Source organism: Bidens hawaiensis, unplaced genomic scaffold (assembly GCF_021521415.1).
Source record: "Bidens hawaiensis isolate Kalapana, Puna unplaced genomic scaffold, B.hawaiensis_p1.1 tig00020528_1, whole genome shotgun sequence".
NCBI classification, from domain to species: Eukaryota; Viridiplantae; Streptophyta; class Magnoliopsida; order Asterales; family Asteraceae; genus Bidens; species Bidens hawaiensis.
The window spans coordinates 139,301-158,558 of record NW_027493141.1 but is presented as its reverse complement, the minus strand read 5'-3'; the positions used below and the strand labels follow the sequence as shown (position 1 = coordinate 158,558).

At 36.6% G+C, this 19,258-nt stretch overlaps 1 protein-coding gene across 2 annotated transcripts; it reads left to right on the top strand.

Moving 5' to 3' along the window:
• Nucleotides 1–9,852: 9,852 nt before the first annotated feature.
• LOC143561069 (protein indeterminate-domain 7-like) lies at nt 9,853–13,542 on the top strand. 2 transcript variants are annotated; one of them, XM_077049218.1, is made up of 4 exons: nt 9,853–10,051; nt 10,284–10,564; nt 10,746–11,145; nt 12,476–13,542. In XM_077049218.1, the coding sequence occupies exons 2-4, from the start codon at nt 10,357–10,359 to the stop codon at nt 13,359–13,361; spliced, it is 1,494 nt and encodes a 497-aa protein (XP_076905333.1). In that variant the 5' UTR covers nt 9,853–10,051; nt 10,284–10,356; the 3' UTR covers nt 13,362–13,542. The 2 variants fall into 2 exon arrangements, with proteins under 2 accessions (XP_076905333.1, XP_076905332.1); XM_077049217.1 differs by having other exon boundaries at nt 10,226–10,564.
• Nucleotides 13,543–19,258: the final 5,716 nt, after the last annotated feature.

The window sequence follows — 19,258 nt, the reverse complement described above, 5'->3', positions numbered from 1 at the left end:
AACCAAACGCTCTGAAATGTGCGACAGTAGGTTTGTGACCATGAACGATCACGTATGGAGTCTTCATTTTTAACTTGTTGATAATAACCCGATTCTGAACATAACATGTTGTATTGATGGCCTCTGCCCAGAAGAATAACGGCAGTTTAGAGTCGCACAGCATGGTCTTGATGCCTCGATAAGGGTTCTATTTCTTCTTTCAGCTACACCGTTTTGTTGTGGTGTTCGAACGGCGCTATACTAACGAAGTACTCCCTTTTCGGAACAAAAATGATTCAATGAAGCATTCTTGAATTCCATTCCATTGTCACAGTGAATTCCCTTTAGCTTTATATTCAGTTGGTTCTCCATGAGTATCACGAACTTCTTCATCAAATCTGCAGTTTCACTCTTATTTGACAAGAAAAAACCAATGTAAAACGTGAGTAATCATCACTAATAACAAGACAATAAGAGCTACGAGAAAGACTTAGAACATGAACTGGTCCGAAAAGGTCCATGTGGAGAAATTGAAAAATAGAAGATATAGTATTAATTAACTTAGGCTTGTGAGACTTTCGATGATGTTTTCCCAAAGCACAAGCTACGCATTTTTTAATAGTCACAAAAATCCTTGATTGGTAAACCACAAACCAAGTTATTTTTAGCAAGACGATTAAGATTTTTAGTATTAGCATGACCTATCTAACGATGCCAAAGCATTGCATTATGTTCTGACACTTTTGAAAACAAGAAGGTTATTTCGTCAGGAACATTTTTGTTCATGTCGATCACATAAGCATTATCTTTTCATTGTGATTGAACAAGAATCTAGTCTTCTGGTATAATTATACCATGCTTCAAAATCAAACACTCTTTCTTAGTAAAATGAGTTGAAAAATCTTTGTCACAAATTTGTGACACACTCAGCAAACTGTGCTTCAATTCAGGAACAAAATTGACATTTTCAAATTTTAGAACACTATTACTTACAGTACCTTTATGAGTGATCTTCCCCTTTTCTCCTCCCGCAAAAGACACATACCCACCGTTAAAGGTTTGAATCTCGTGTAGTTGGGTAATGTCTCCTGTTATGTGCCTGGAACAACCGCTATCAACATACTTGGTCTGATGATATTACTCCATAGCTGTCCCTGCACGAAATGCGGGATTAATTAGTTTTTGGTACCCAATCCGTACTTACACTGGGTGACCCTGATTCGTCTACAGTTGTCACGGATTGCCATGACATATCCTTTTGAGATTTTGTAGAAGCTTTCGCCGGAGATTTAGGCAACCATCTGTGTCTGTGTGACTTGGAGTTATACGTACGAATGGTTGTCATAACCTCCGGGAGTTTTGGATGTGGAAGGAGGCGAATCAGCCCTTTTCTTTTGTTTCGGTCTAGACTTAACGCTTATGATAGAATTAGATCTCGAGACATCTTTTCTGACCTTTCTTTCAGACATGTTAGGTTTGGTCTAATAAGGACTAAACCTGTCAGATTTGTTTCGATTCCAATCATCGTCAAAGGAACTAGCCTGATAATGCCTGAATCCTTGCCCAAACACGTTATAAGGCATGTAGGACATATTCCTTTGATAGAATCCATAATAAGGAACATATAGACGATGTGGAAAATTTTTGGCAATGTGACCAGGAGTGCCACAATTAAAACACGTTTGACGTTTTATAAAGAAATCATTTTGGGCAACTCCTTGTCTGGACTAGTTGTGTGGACCAGTCTGCTTACATTTACGAGAATTCCTGTTCTCGTCTTTTAATTTATCACCTGGTTTGTCATTAGAGCATCGTTCCTTGACAAACTTAGGTTCAACATATTTGTTGGATGTTTTTTTGTTTTTAATTTTATTCGAAACCACATTATTAGAATCCAAAGTTTCAACTGAATCAACCACACAAAAATCCTTGCTCTTTAAAGAAGAGCCCACACAAACAGTCTAAATAACAGAATTCAAAACAGGAAGTTTTAAAGAAACATCAGAAACAAAATCATTATTAAATTCAAAACATGGGTCATCATCCTCATCAGTCCACTCCTTCACAATTACTTTTTCTGCACATAAAGTAGATACATTAGAATCGTTCATATTTGAAGTGGACGGAACAGTGTTCACAGAACTGGTTTCGTCACCCTTATTTTGTTTACCATACTTCATATCCTTTATCTCTTCTTCCTGTTCTTTGGTGACATGAGTAGGAACATAATTCTGGTTGTAAGGTGGGGGAACTTGACCGTATCATATTCCTTCACCCTCATTCTCTTTCCACCACAGCTGATTCTCAATCATTGAGTTAACTACTTTACTGGAGCCATCGAATTTTTTAAAATCAAGTTCAGCCTTTTCAAACTTACTAGTTAGATTCAATATTTCTAACTTGGAGGCTTCCAATTTAGCAGTTGACTCAACAATCTCTTGTTTGGCATCTAGGTGATGGCAAATTTTTATGCTAAAATCATACTTAAGCTTAGAAATATCTTTCTTTTGTGCTTCTACTTTTTCTAGAAACCCTTTTTCATTTTTCTTAAGTTTAAAATTTTCTGATTTTATTCTTTCCGTGTGTCTCGTTAAATTATCGTTATGAAGCTTATACATTTCTATCTTTTCAGCACAATTTAAAGAGCATGGTTTGAAACTTACCTCAGATGAACTTGGTGAAGTGAACGCCATATAAGAAAATTGAAGCTCTTTTGATCTTCTCCTCAGTAGCGTTTTCTTCTCCAGTGTCTTCAACATTGGCAAAGTTTGCAGTCTGGTTTCCAATATTTAGTGCAGCCATCTGATCTTCCCAAGAGAACTGTTGAGCAACCATACCCCTTTCACCATCACTAGAGTTTCCTCCAACCTCACCTCTGGCATTTCCAACAGGAACCAAAGCCCTTTCCGTATTTCCATCCTTTGTTGGATTAGTACATTCTTGAGCAAAGTGACCCTGCTCGTGACAGTTGTAGCACCTAAGAGTATCCTTGTTGAAACCCACCTTTTGATTATTCGACATGTTACAATTATTTCTACCCGTTCTCTTAGTGAACTTTTTCGTACGAAAAACTGCCATGGCGATTTGCCACGAGATGTCCATCTCTTCAACATCACCGGGGTAAATCTGATCTACTTCAGTAGCAACCACTGGCTGAACCAAGTCTCCAGCCATAAATGCATTATAGTAGTTCATGAATCCCACCATTAGAGAGATATTCTCTTGAGTTTCTTTTGATATAGTGGGAATCTGATTAAAGTTCTGACTGGTCGTGTGAGCAGGTTTTCTAGTATCACTAGAAGATTGACCAGACTTGGTGAAGAAAACTGGTTGGGGTGGGGTGGATGATGATGACGGTTGACCTCGAGTAAATGAAAACATCTGAAAGTTACTCTAAGGTGGCTGTTGGTTGGCCTTGAACAATGAAAAAATGTCTTGAGACATAAGAGCATTGTTGGAGGCAATATTGTATCCGGCCGCACTATAAGAACTTGCATGGTTTATTGCACGTTGCTTATCATCCATATCACATGCTTTAATGGTGGCTATCATCTCACTCATACCCATTCTGTTGAGGTCCTCAGTCTTCTTAATAACCGCAACATTCATGTCCCAATTTTTTGGCAGTGAGTTCACCAGCTTGTTGATTTCTGAGGTTTGAAGATAGATTCCTGCTGATCTCATTTCAGTCACAAGGGATATAAATCTCTGAAGTTGGGATTCCAACGTTTCTCCCAAGACATGATTAAACATATTGAATTTCTGTCTTAGCAGATCTTGGCGACTTCTCTTCATGTCCTCATTTCCTTCATAAACTTCTATCAATGCCTCCCACAACTCCTTAGCAGATTGAAATTCTCTAAACTGAAGGGCAATCTCAGGTGAGAGTGCCATGGTTAGAGTGGATAGAGCCTTTTCATCTTCCCCAACTTTAGTAAAATCATCATCATCATATTGAGCAACATGTTTAACAAGAACTTCATCAGAATCATCCCTTTGATAAGTGATTCTTTGAGGTCCCCTCACAATACTTTTCCAAATCTTTGAATCTTTCATCTTGGCATAGTGTTTAAAATGAAACTTCCATTCACTAAACCCCTCATGGGACAATAGACGAGGTATACGAGTAGCAGTTCCCATGATGGAATCAAGTTCTTGATGAAGTGACGAGTTGGTTGAATTACTAGCATTAGTTAACTGGGCCATTTTAACTAAGTCAAATTAAAACTGAGTCCGATTACAAATTGTACGTCCAATTAAAACTAAGTCCAGTTTAATAGTCCAAGTCTAAGAAGAACATGCCCCAAACAGCTGACTGGTCCACACTGGTTGACCGAGAACTCAGGTTATGACCAAGCTTTGACCGAGAACACAAAAGTTGACCAATCCTTGACCGAGAACACAGAAGTTGACCAATCCTTGACCGAGAAAAACTATGGCCGAGAACTGATTTGGCCGAAAGCACCAGTAGCCGAGAACTGATAAAAACTGAGAACCACCTGAAGCCAAGAACAACAAAGTATTTCAGCCGAAAACCCAGTTTATAGGCCGAAAACTCTGAAAAATTTCCGAAAACACCCAGAAACATATTTGACCAAGTAATTTTGGTAACAATCTGATCCCTGGTTTTATGGGATTCAAATTATTTCCAAACAAATTGGATATTGATCAAACCAGTAACTATCCTTCTTCTCCGATCTAACTCTCACCGGAAACTCCCCAAAAATTACTATTTTTTAATCTTTGATATCACAATAACGAGCCTGAATAAGGTCTAAGGCTCTGATACCAATTGTAAGTCCCGAATCTGGATCACTACAATTATGATATCAATATACAAGTATTGGTGCGGAATACCAATACTTAGTGATTCAAGAACACAAGTAAACACAAGAACGTAGTCACGAGATTGCTTCAAAAAACACGTATATTAAGATACGTCGGGTGCTTAAGCACTTACAATACTTGCTAGTCCCATAACTGGTAGATGGCCAAAACTTGATTAACTACTAGTGAACTAACAACCTTAACCCTATACACAATATGAACTATATATAGGAGAACCAACACACTGGCCCAAACAAATAAAATTCCACCGAGAACACAAAGGTGTTCTCGGTTTACATGGAAACCCGTACCCAAGCCCAATACAAATATATAAAGTACAAACCACATAAACTAGGCCCAACACTCACCATCTAGGTTAGACGAACCCTTACCTTCAATCCTAGAAAACCTACCCTAAACCACCCAAGCTGAAACCGAACCAATAACCCAAACCCTATCACCACCTAGGAAAACATCACCTTTCATATCACCCACCTATCAATTTACCTGACCTATTAAGGGCACATCCTTTTGGACCTCTACCTTCACATCATCAATTCACTCTCAAACCACCACACAAACCTTAGCAACCACAACTGAACCTATAAGACTACCCCTAGCCATTACAACATCCTTCCCAACCCAAACCTTAACCATGCCTTCCAACCACTCCTCACTCAAACATATCAACCACTCCTCCCTCAACCCTAAAAATCCACATCATAGCAGCCACTCCCATTTCAAGTAGCAAGTCAAAGAAGTCCCTAGTGTATCGAGATCCAATCCTCGATAAGATTAGAGCACTAGAGAAAGCAAATGAGAATCGGGCAAAACGAGAGCTGATGTCGATCAAGTTTATCAAGAATCAACAAGCGAAAAACGAAGAGGTAACAAGACAGCGGGATGCTCTCGCTTCACTTTCTGGATTAGAGTCTGATCTTCCTTCCTCCTCCAACTTTGCAAACAACTTTAGGAGGAAGTTAGACGCTACGCTTGATCGTGTGTGGATAGATTTTGAGTGCTTGGGCTCAAGAGTTGGTTTGTTGGAGAGTGTGTCCAGTTCTTCAAGGGACGTGGACAAGTTAATGGCCGAGAGTGTTAGGCTGTGAAATATGATTGAGCAGCTTGAAGGTGAAATGGAAGAACAACATCACTTCAACGACGGCCAGAACCGAGTAAATGAGTCCCTAGTCAACTGTTACCTTGTTGTTATGGAGGTAATGCGCTTGACTGATGAAGATGTGAACAACTTAAGGACTCACTTGATGGAAACTTTCCAAGGATTCCTACGTGCCAATGAGCCAAGGACTGAGTAGAGCGAAGAACGAAGAAGAGCTCGCTCATCTGTTGATGCCCAAAGGGTCAGAGTCAAGGTAAATTGCATGGAATCGTTTATGGTGTGTCGGAGAAAGTGGTCGGTGGAAGTGTGGCGGGTGTGAAAACTAGTGTTGATGAGCATGTGACTTTTGTTGGAACCATTATGAGAAGTGAACTTGTTGTTACTACTGCTACTACAACTAGGCAGGTCAGTTTAATAAGTTTCTCACTTGTTGTAACTACCTTGGTTAAACAAGGGAGTGCTCATGCCACTACCGCGATGGTACCTATCATTCAACAACCTTTTGCTTAAGGAGGTGGTGGAGACGATGGTGATAGTGACGATGACGATGAACCTGATGATGGTGATAACGATGGTAATGGTAATGGTGAAGATGATGAGGATTCGGATGATGATGAGAATGATGATGATGAGAACGAGGATGGTGACACCAATTATGACGAGTTTGATAGTTTTGGTGAACCTCAAAATGGAAAGGGAAATTATGATCATGACAGTGACGATGGTAATGTCATTGGTGAAAATATGGCGGAGGAACAAGATCCGCCAAGTGAGGCTCTAAAGACACGTGAGAGTGATGTTGCAATCGAGGCTGAAATAGCCTCTACTTTTAACGTTTATTCTTTTGCAGATACCAGCTCACCCGTTCAAGAAGCCGTGGAAGACAATAAAAGTGATGATGATGGAATAAACTACTCCCCTAATCCGGATACTCCAGAGAGGGTGACTGAAGAGCCAGCTCAAGAGCCTGTTGTTGCTCCCTCTGCCAAGACCGCTACAAAGAAGTCAAGGAAGTGTATCAAATAGTATAGTGTAAGTAGAATGGCGAGTTTGAGATGGAGGTCGAAGCCGTACCATGACTCCTCTCCAATCCTCTATGCACAGTGGCACAAGGATAGAAAAAGGTGGGCTATTCGACGTGCTAATGGTGACCTGACATATCTTTCTTAACGAGATATTCACACCCTGTCCATTTTTTACATGAACTACTTCAGAAGGACAGTGGGTGGAGGCGAAGAGGAAGACACTTTGGAGGGTTGGTTCAAACGGTTTTTGAAGAATCAGTGGAAGGACGACTACCCAAACTTCCCGTTGAATCTGGGTAGATCGTTCAACTCAAAGGAAGTCGATCCCATTACCGGAAAGAAGGTAAAAGGATGGAGATAGAAGATTCCTGATGATCATGGAGAACCAATTTTTCATGGCATGCCCTTTGATGATAATGTTCTTTATGACTTCGTCTCATGGGAGTTCGACAACGAGAAAGGCGAGGTGATGATCCATTGTGACATAATGCATCACCTTCGTTTTTTCGATGAGCATTAGTTGGAGGGTTTTATCAAGGATGATCTTCTCAAGCGTTATAGATCACCCTTGTGCACGGTTGAAGACGTTCTTCGTGACTATACTAATGTGATCGTCGGGAAGTTCAACAAGTTCGTTCTCCTTCTTGTTGAGAAAGCACCATTCGACCACGAAGAGATATTAGAGTACGATTCCGACTCCGACTCAGACTGAAGTCACGAGTTAACGGAATAAATACTAAAGACTAGATGGAGATTGTTAGGCCCATTTTGTGTTTAGTCTTTTGTATTTACTTATACATTAACGTTTATGTAAGTTAGCTAGTCGGTTTGTCTTTCCTTGTATGTTTGGGCCCAAGGCCATGTATTGTGAAGCCCATTGGGCCGTTAATAATATAAGATGATGCGTGATAACACACCCTATAAATAGCGTGTGCAACTCATGAAAACCAACCTTTTGCAAAAACTACAATCTTATCCTTATCCAAAACTCTCTCTTTCTCTCTTCCCTCTCCTCACCCTCACGGCAATAACAAAACCAAACAAGATCCGAGATCTCGGTTCCTCACTAGTGATTTCCGCTAGCTAGTGTTGAGATTGGTTCAAGTAGACTAGTTGTGTTGTTTGATCCGTCCATATGACCTACACATTGTTCTATTTATTTTGTAATAAAATAAAAGAAATTAACTAATTAAGCATATCCGAACAACATGTAGAAATTAGTTAAGTCTATCCGAACGACATGTTGTCGGCAAAGATATCACTATACGTCATTGTTCTTTTTAACAAATAACCTGAAATTAATATAAATAACAAACCTTACTCAACGACATGTCGTGTGGATCATTGTTTTTGAAACCGGACCAGACTGGCCTTGTTATTTTTAACAAATAACCTGAAATTGATATAAATAACAAACCTTACCTCAACGATATGTCGTGTGGATCATTGTTTTCGAAACCGGACCGGCCGGTCCGACCGGTTCAACCAGGAATCGGTAACTGAGCCGGTCCGAGTTGTGCAGAACAACTGGTTGGCAAACTAAAATTGGTATATTAATTAAAAATAACCAATGCAGCTACAAAGGATCGATTAAGTGACATGCATGTTGCAAATAAGTGATTAAGCCAGTTACGCTAGCAACATGTCTGTTTTATTTGTAACTAGCAATGTATCAATATAGATATATCCTCATATGTAAACTAATGTTAAATGTATATATTAAAAAAACATGGAAAACTTAATGTAAGAAAATTTAATTTAGTGATATTGGACATATTAATATGTTTATAAATGTAATAATTTGATTAGTCTTTTTTTTATTATTTTCCCTAAACATCTTGATTTTTTTTGTTATACTTTACGTATTGTATAATTTCTAAATAATTTATATTGTTATCCGGTTCTTAACCCGAGCCAACGGGTTCAACCGGTCTGACCAGTGAACCAGTAGCGTGTCCGGTTCGATGTTCGATCCGGTTATGAAAACATTGGTGTGGATAGATATTTAGAAGACGCTAACCCTTCTTGCCTAACATGTACCAACGATGTGGTGTCGGCATTGGTTAACCAGAAACAAAAAGTTCAACAACCCCTATGTGCCAACGGTTTGTCATTGTTGGTGCCTATGCCGACGTCACTTTGTCACTACTATAGGGTCGTCGTATCGGACAACTTTTCTTATAGTGCGTCAATTTATTTTTGCATCAATTATTCCCGACTCTTAGTTGAAGTTTATCATTCCCTGGAAGTAGATATTTGTCCACCCACCCAAGGCCTCTTTTCCTAGCATCAAATATTTGGATAATTCTTTGCATATTCAAGGAGTAAGGGAGTGAGAGTTCGAGTCCTGTGGTTGACGTATAGTCGTATATATGTAATGTAGTTGTAGATTTGACTCCGTACGATGAGTTGGCGTATTAGAAAAAAAAAAAGATAATTGTCTGTCCAGGGCAACAAATTTTGAACAATGTTATGAAATTATAAGTAACTCTCTCATGTTGATAATGTTTTACATTTGCTAAATTCACTTGATCAGTGGTAGTTTTGTTTCTTATATAACTAATGTTTCTTATGATTACGTAGATAGAAAGTGTAACGATACATACAGATTAACGGTTAGTGAAGCTGGATAAAAAGTTACACGTATATACATATATACATATGTATATTGGTAATTCCCTCAAAAAGATTAATTATTAGATGCTCCAAAAAGCAAAATCAATCATGCTAGCGGTAATATTTCTGAAGATGACAAGAAAACAAAGGATAGGACAAAGTTTTGTAGCGTCTGAAACATTGTCCCTCTGCCCTCCTCCTCATGTTGCCTTTTTGATTTTATTTTGATGGGTTGGAGATACCTACAAAGACACTCAATTTATCAAATATTAAAAACAAAAAATAATATTCTCATCCACATCTCTCTCACTCTCTCTCTCTCTCACACACACACTGGTTTCTTGAACTTTTCTACTTGTACAAAATGAGTTGTATTTTGTTTTGGTGTATTTGTACCCAAGTGTGTGGATTCTTGCGTTGAATCATCTTGGAGAGTTGGCTATAAGTCTAAACTCTCTTGGAGAAGAAGTTTACAAACTGTCAGGTTTGAGCTTTTTTTCACTTTTAATTTTGGTTACATCTATCTAACTTATTCTTTGATTATTCATCAACCTTTTGTAAGCTAAACTGAAAGAGAAAGAGAAACAAAGCTCTTCTAATCAATCATATATATGCCTTGTTCTTTTCTTATTCCTTTAGGGTTTCTTGTTTTTTCTAGATCTATATGCATGACATGGTTCTTAAGGAAGCTAAAAAGTTGATCTGTCTGCCATCAGCTATATATCTGTAATATATGAAAAGAACAAACAACAAAGAAGAAAGAAAATCTGTTCATTTAATAAGAGAGAGATGAAAAGCATCTTTGTGGATGACAATATGTCAAATTTAACATCTGCATCAAATGAAGCAAGCCTATCTTCATCAAGCAACAGGAATGAAATTGGTACTATGTACCCTCCACCACAGATGCAACAGCAGTCCTATGGTTCTGTGCCAATCAGTACCACCAACCAAACTCAATCAAACAAGAAAAAGAGGAATCTTCCAGGAAATCCAGGTAAATTAAATACATCATTATTGCAAACTTTTTTTTGTTATCTAACTACTTGTTTTAGCTACTTCTTGCTTGTATGTTCATACTACTTACATATGGCTTTCATTTTTCTTGAATTAAATCGGTGAACTATAACAATATATTGACATATTTTTTTTATTTTTTTTGTATATGGAAATTAAAGATCCAGAAGCTGAGGTTATAGCTTTGTCTCCAAAATCATTAATGGCCACAAACAGATTCATGTGTGAGATTTGCAACAAAGGGTTTCAAAGAGACCAGAATCTACAACTACACAGAAGAGGACATAACTTACCATGGAAACTTAAGCAAAAATCAAAACTAGAGACAGTTAGGAAGAAGGTGTACGTGTGTCCCGAGCCAAGTTGTGTGCACCATGATCCCTCAAGAGCTCTCGGAGATCTTACCGGTATCAAGAAGCACTTCTCGAGAAAACACGGTGAGAAGAAATGGAAATGCGAAAAGTGTTCGAAGCGTTACGCGGTTCAATCTGACTGGAAAGCTCATTCCAAGATTTGTGGCACACGAGAATATAGATGTGATTGCGGTACCCTTTTTTCAAGGTAATTGCATAATTTGATGTCACTACTTAGTTCAGTACTAAACAACATCAAATTACGTATTCTTTACTATATCGAGTATAAAACTTTTTGTAATATAGACAATGTAAGAATTAGACATAAAATAAAGCTGCAAGAAGTTCACAAGGTGCACAGTAGAAGACATAAAGAATAATTTATCTTGTAATCATCTTTAATTTGTTTCAGCATTTTCTCTATCCTTTTCACGAGATTAAAAATTAGTTTGCAGCATGTAACGTATACCTTAACTTCAAATTAAAACTAGTTGATTAAGAATGGATAGTCATCATGAAGTAGTATATCTTCTCATGTACAATCATATCCTCAATGTTCACATGTAAGTTTATTATACGGGTGACAAGACCACACACGTGAGCTGTGGGGTAGATATACATGTGAAGAATGATGCTATAATATCATCTATTCAGTTTCAACAAGAACAACCATCAATAAAGAGTATTAGGTCCAATGTATGTAATTACATCGTTAGATTATTATCTAATTAAATAACTTATGCTGGCGGGTTTGTATTTCATATGATTATCTTCTTAAGTTGCTAACTAAAAACAAAATCGACATTCAGTTTTGTGTCAATTGCATTGTCCTCGTAATGACATATTAATAAGATGGCATTTAAATTAAGTTTCAACAGCATGCATTCCTTACATCACAAATGTTAAGATTAGACCTAGAATTTAAGGAGGGCTGTTGCGGTAGCTCCGACTAGTTTTTATAATAATCTCTTAAACGCCGTATGACCCAATCAACCTATGATTTATGTGATTCCATTGGTTAGACGGCCTCCAACGCTTGTCTCTTACCCATCCTTAGCCTATATGGCAACCACATGTGGGAGGGCGGCATTGAGGGTGCGCGGCCCTTGGAGCTCCATTCTTGGCTAGATGCATCATCCGTAGCTTATTTAATTATTCTTTTGTTTCACATATAAATTATTTAATATTAAAAGGAAGGTTGCATGTGAGAAAGATTACTATACTAGTGTTAGAGGTAAACATGTATGTGTTAAAAAAATGTATAAAAAGTTGATATGACATGATGATTAGGTCTGCCTATGAGAATACGAATTCTAGCATTAATTGCGGATGATCTTAACAGGGACTTGTCAGAGTCCATGAGTTTTCCGGTAACGATTCTCATGTAAAAAGAGAGATTAGGTCTAGAAGAAAGTTATGTATGTCGTTATGTTTATTTCGAGTTGATTTTTATATATATTTAATCAACACTTTATACATTAAAAAGTATAATGATTGGTTAAACTCATGTAATTTCTTTGTCTTCTCTCATACCACAGGAAGGATAGTTTCATCACTCACAGAGCTTTCTGTGATGCTTTAGCAGAAGAAACTGGAAGATCTTCATCATCAACCTTAAACCACCACCTTCCTCTTCATTTACAGATCAATTTCCCACCCAAAACCGAACCGCAAAATCTCTTGCAACACCCACAACTCAGCTTCAACATCGGTTCCAGTACTCCACATCATAATCATCAATTACCATCATGGTTAGATCATCATCAACAACAACAACCAAAAAACACTAACCCTAATAACCTCCATCTTCCTTCTCCTTGCCACATGTCTGCCACTGCTTTGCTCCAAAAAGCAGCTCAAATGGGTGTCACAATGAGCAATCCAACACCAACTCATCCTCCTTCAACTCCTATTAATCCCACATCAATTATTTTAAATGGGTCCCACCAAACCCTACATCATGATCACATTTGTGCACCTCTACTATCATCTCATCTTTCTGGACTATCCAATTTGTCTGGAAGTGATCATAATAATCATCATCATGTGATGTTGGAAGCAAGCAGTGGCTTTGCTAATGTCACCACTGGTAGCATGCAGGACCAGCTGCTACTTCATCCAAATTCATTGAATTCTACAAGTGTAGGGTCGACTAACATCCATGATATCTTGAATGGCATGCTCAATAAGAAAGATAACAATGGTTACCAAGACCAGGTTTTCTCACAACCACAAGGTTCCACCCAAACAATGTTAAAGAACCGAAAAGACGGTGCGAGTGGGAACGTAGAGTTAACGAGAGATTTCTTGGGTCTTCGAGGATTTCCGAATCCTGATCAGCATTTTCTCAACATGGCTGGCCTTGAACATATGAGTCGGATGAATCCGAACCACAATCAGAATCAAATTCCGTGGCAGGGTTAGCTAGTTTGGATGATAAAGATGAACAACTTACAAACCGTTTATATATGGTGTACTTTTAGTTCTTTTTTCTGCTAATTTTTTGCTTTTAGATTTGTTTTCAATTCAGTTATGAACCTGAACCCAGTTTTCCATTTTATTGGTTCCGGATTGAGATTTATGAAAGCTATGAATGCTTCTAGTATATCTTTAGTATAACAAGCTAGTAATATATTACGGGTATAACCTAAAGCACTTTAGAGAAACAAAAGAAACAGACAACGAAAAGGAAAAGTAGTTCTTTATGCTGTATATCAACTGTTGCCATGCTAGGTAACTTCGTTATCACATTTATTATATTAAATGTGTTAATTAAGTTATTCATTTAGGTCAAATGTTACTTCAGATGTTTGGATTGTTGCACAATGATTATTTAAAAGAACTACAGTAGTTATTATTATTATTATTATTATTATTACCTTATTTAGAAAATGCTTTCTTATTATTATTTTTAGTAGGTATTTTAATTTATTGTCCATAGTACGTTTATGTATATTTGATCAATTATATACACATAATATCTCACGGGTCTTTCACTATTTTACATGATATCATAATCTTAGAGCTATACACACATATAGAGTGTTATATTTTTCTTTACTTTTCTCATGTCTAGCTGCATTGTGTGACCACAGTCACTCTTCAATTTGTACCGCCACAGTCGTAGCTCCTGTCGCCACAACTATGATCAACTATATACATGAGTATAATATATCGACATAATTACAATGGAAACCTAGTAAAATAATATCTTTTAAACATTTTAGTAATACAATTATAAAATAATATATTCTCTCTAATGATATTATCAAGAAGCTAGGTTAGTTGGCCGTCAAAAACTTTGACATGGAAAAGAGAGGATCATGACATGTCATACCACAAAACGTTTGTGGGAGCATAAGACAATCGATGTGAGGAAAGAAGAGAGGTCGGCCTGCAGGTCATGACGATATTTTGTTTGCCCAAGTTTTTTTCCGGGAAAAGCTGAGGTGTCGGTCCTTTGGACGTTGGCCGCTGGTGCCCTAGAATTAACCTATACAAATTTGGTGAAATTTTCAGTTGTACTTCTAATAGCATTTAAGATATAATTTTTATAAAATTAAAAGAATCTTATTATCATGCTTGGGGACAATATATAGTTGGTTATTGTTGGCGTTTAAGCATGTTGTCTCCGAAAATTCATCTATATTTCTCGTGTGCATGATCTCCAAAACGATTATTAATTTTCTAGAAATTATATACACTCATTACATAGTCCATGTGCTATATGAACTATCTATATATAGTGCTAATTACAAGTTTATTCTGATGGTTTATAGATAGAAGAATAAGTGTGTTTTCTGTAGAACTGTAACACATTTGCCATTTTGTTGCTACTTAGGTAAGAGTCACATGACAGAATCTTTTTTATTTTCTAGGGTGTAGGGAAAAGGTTAATATTAAGACAAACATTATTTTATGAAAAAAGAAATAAATTTTGTTTGTTTTTTAAATCAAAATAATATGTGGAAAGATCTTAAAATATAAATACAAAATATAAAATGAGTCACGTGATAAAAGAAATATATCATTTCACTTACACATGCATTTAACTTCAATTAAATAGAGAGCCTTTGTTTTTCGCTTTAGTATACATGCATGATTGATTCTCCACAATGATTTAACTATGTATATGCTTAGCAATTATAAAATAGTCTTTTAGTATACATTGATTCTCCACATAGTGATGTTTGAAAATGTTTTTATAATATCTAAAAATCGAGTTTCTATTGACGATATAAAAAACATCTTCACAAATCAAAAATATTGTCCTGTCGTTTTTTTAACTTAATAGACATCTCATCAATAATTTCAACACTTGATAACTTAAAGGAAGAATAATACCAGAAAACATGCTATTTTCCGACAGCATTTTTTGTAGGAAAATTGTCGGAAACAGCCTATAGCGACAAGTTTCAGACAAAAAGGTGTTGTCGGAAAAAAACCCGTAAGATAAACCTCTCTAGACAACGTTCTGACAAAACATAAAACAAATCAGCCACAAAAATAAATCGTCGCTACTTTCAAACAAAATTCCCACACAAACTATTTTTTGTTTTTCTTTGCTTTAGCTACAATTTTCTCACAAAATTGTTTTCACTATTATTTTATATTTGTTAATAATAATAATAAAACTAATTATAATAACACTATTAACTCTTTCATTAATCAAAATACAACTAATTAAATTTTATATTTTTGACCACTTTCCTACAACAAAATTTCCTTCTACCGACGACTTTTTGACAAAAACAAATTTTATTACATACAATATTCCAACAAACATTATAATAATTTTTTTTTGAATGTACCAAAATACAGAATATGAAAAAAACCCATTTTGTCTACCAAAATAATACATACAAAGCCCATTAAACCTTTCGATTACAAACATGTGTTTGGTTACAAAATGACCACAATATTTAACGCATGCCTATCACAAAAAAATATATAACACATGCGATGCGGTTCACAAAGTAAATCTAGACAACACATGTTCTAGATAATACATGTTTTAATAGATAACATATTAAGACACTTATCGGCCAACTTTTTCATGATTTCTTTAAATTGTTTTTGTAATTGTTGCTCCATTTCCTCTCGTTCAACCCGCTCTCTTTCACGATCTTGTTTCATTTGTTCCAAACGGTTTTCTAAGTCTTGTCGGGCATCGCGTTCTTTTTCTAGTTCGGCTCGAACTTCTTGAACCTATAAAATTGTTGAAGCATATATTATCAATTACATAATACATACAAACAAACAAGTGTGCATATGCTCAAAAATGGTTTAGCCAAGACAATATGTGCTTAAAGTAGGTACAAGACAACATGAGTTGTGATCAAAACGAGTCCATATAAAATATAGCAAAAGCTAATACATGAAATTCTAATAAAAACTTGCTAGTGTCTAAAAAACCTATTAAATCAACTAACAACCTAATATAATAACATATTAATTTACCCGGCCGACCCGATATCACCCATATCCAAAACATCAAATAGTTCGTAACCTACTTAACATACCCGATCAACACTCCAAATAACACATATATACATACAAACATATGCATACAAATATGTTAACATGATTTCCAAAACCGGTTCAAACTCAACAACAATACCTACACAAACCATGCAATGCAACACGAAAACAATGATTTCCAAAACTGGTCCTCCAAACCCGGTATCAACTAAGCCATATTTTAACAACTAAGCCGATATGATCAAAATAGTATACTATAATTCCTAAACAATAATAAAAATAATAATTACAATAATAACAATACCTCTTGTGAATGTTGCCCACCACTGAATGATCTATGCCCGTAAGCTGCGGATGATGGTGTCCCGGTAACCACAAAATGTGGATCAGAAGATCCTATCCTGAACATCCGGCGACCACTACTGTTGGGATGCACACTCTCCCACACAGCAAGATCATCACGATGTTTCAGATTCTGATTCCGGTCCTTCCCATACAACCTCTCAAGTTCCTTTTTAAATGATGCCTACATATATCAAAACAAAGTGATTGTTACTGTACTAAAATTTGATACATATATAAAGATAAGGAATTAAGGATAACTTACAAATGATTGTTTTGATCGATCCGTAACAAACTACAACTTTTCCAAGTTTTGATCGATTCGTAATCTTTTTTTGCTTTCCTTGGTGGCGTGAGTATCAATGAAGACTATATCAAAGCCAACTGGTCCACCATTTCGTTTATCCTACATAAAAATGATGTAATGTGATTAATAAGTATTTTAGATATACAAACAGTTACAAAACTTCATGAAATGATCAGCTTACCAACTGAATACGATGTTCATCAAAACCCATAGACCTGCCTGTATGACGGGATAAATCATTGGAGCGATTGTTTCTCCCCGCTGCAGACCTTTTAAACCATTGCGAGGTATTCCAGTACTGTTATTGGTAAAAAAAATGTTAGGCCCGGTTCGATTCTGATCTTGTTTTAGCGGGTAAGAGCCATTGCACACCAATAAAAATATGTAAAAAGAAATCAAATTTTAGAAAAGAACAATGTATTTCTTTCCAACCTTGCATAAACTTTTCCATCGTTCAGGAGGCACTGCATCGGGCGGAAATTTCTGTGTTATCTCAAAATTTTCTTCATCATTTGCAATATGGTGTCCGGCCTCCCTAGCTTTCTTTTTCGATTCTACTCTAAAACCCTTCATAATATCTCTAAAACGATCTTTGAGGACGTTAATAAATCCTTCATAAATGTCTTGGTCATCTTGTGGATCCCATTTCCACTTAGTCTGTAAATAAAGATAAACACACAAATAAAAACAAATAGGGGTGTGAAAAAAGACCAAAAAAGTTGTTAAAATTAATACATCAGTATTGAAGTATTTTTGAAGTTGTTATTGAACTAATTATGAAGCAAACAGTAACAACATACGCACACATATATTGAAGTATTTTTGAAGCAAAAGTAGCTTCATGTGTTTGAAATTAATACATCAGTAGGCTTTTTTTATGCCAATGTGCAGCTATCTAGAATAAACTGGCACTAATAACATATAATTATATAATCAAATTCGGTTAAACAAATTCGAATAGACAATTTCGAACTGGGTTGCTTCGGATTTCAATTAACGTTAGAAGAATGAAATCCGAACAACCCCATCCAAACCGATTTAAATTCCTAAAAAGAAAAAATCATAACATGTACAAATAATTAACTGGTATATTACCCGAAATGTATTAAACATTTTCCTCTTTTTATTAACCGGGACCTGTCTAAATGTAGCCCGAGCTCCATCGAAATGTTGTTCTAATATCGAAATGGCACTCCTATGAATACGTTGACATGTAAACCTGCATAATTGAAAAAACCATATAAATATATTTTTAACATGAAAAACAACATAAGTTAAAATAGAACATACTTTTTTCCAATGCGTTTAATAAAGTTCGTCTCAGATGTGTTATTAACCACCTCATCATGATCCTCGCCATGAGGATCATCACCATGATCCTCACCATCAGGATCATCACCATGTTCCTCACCACCGGGACCATCATACTCACCACCAAAATCATCACCAACATTCTCATGAGCAATATCATTAAAAGCATCCTCAACATAATCATACTCATCATCGGGGATATCCTGTAACACCGTAGAGTTACGTAATACCCCAGCCATATCAGCAAACGGATCACCACTACCCATGCGACTATGACTACCAGCAGTTCCCCCACTTTTACCACCACGCGTTACAACATATCTCCCACAATAATATTTCTTTCCTTCAACAGGTTTCTTACTTTTACTTTCAAAACCGGACTCCTGGGAGCTACGTCTCCCTAAAGTAGCATGGGGCTCCTCAATACGAATAATGTCGCGTCTCCGTGAAATGGGTGTCTGACCAACAACATCACCACCACTACGATAACTAGGCTCCTCAATACGAATAATGTCACGTCTCCGTGAGCTAGGAGTCTGTCCAACAACATCAGCATCACTACGACCAGACTCCTCCCCACCACTACCATGACGTCTCCCTGCAGGTGCCTTTCCTCCACGAATACCAGCACGACCACCACCACCACGATTACCTTGACTACCGGCCATAATGTACAACCTGATTTTAATAACAAAAATGATTAAAAAAGTGGCAATTTGCAACTTGGTTTTGTGCCAATGTACATCAGTAGGCTTGTTTCAAATTAAAAAGTTTTAATGATATTGCTCAGTAGGCTTTTTTTATGCCAATGTACATCAGTAGGCTTGTTTCAAATTAAAAAACAAGACTAAATTTAACAAAGCTCAGTAATAATATAAGA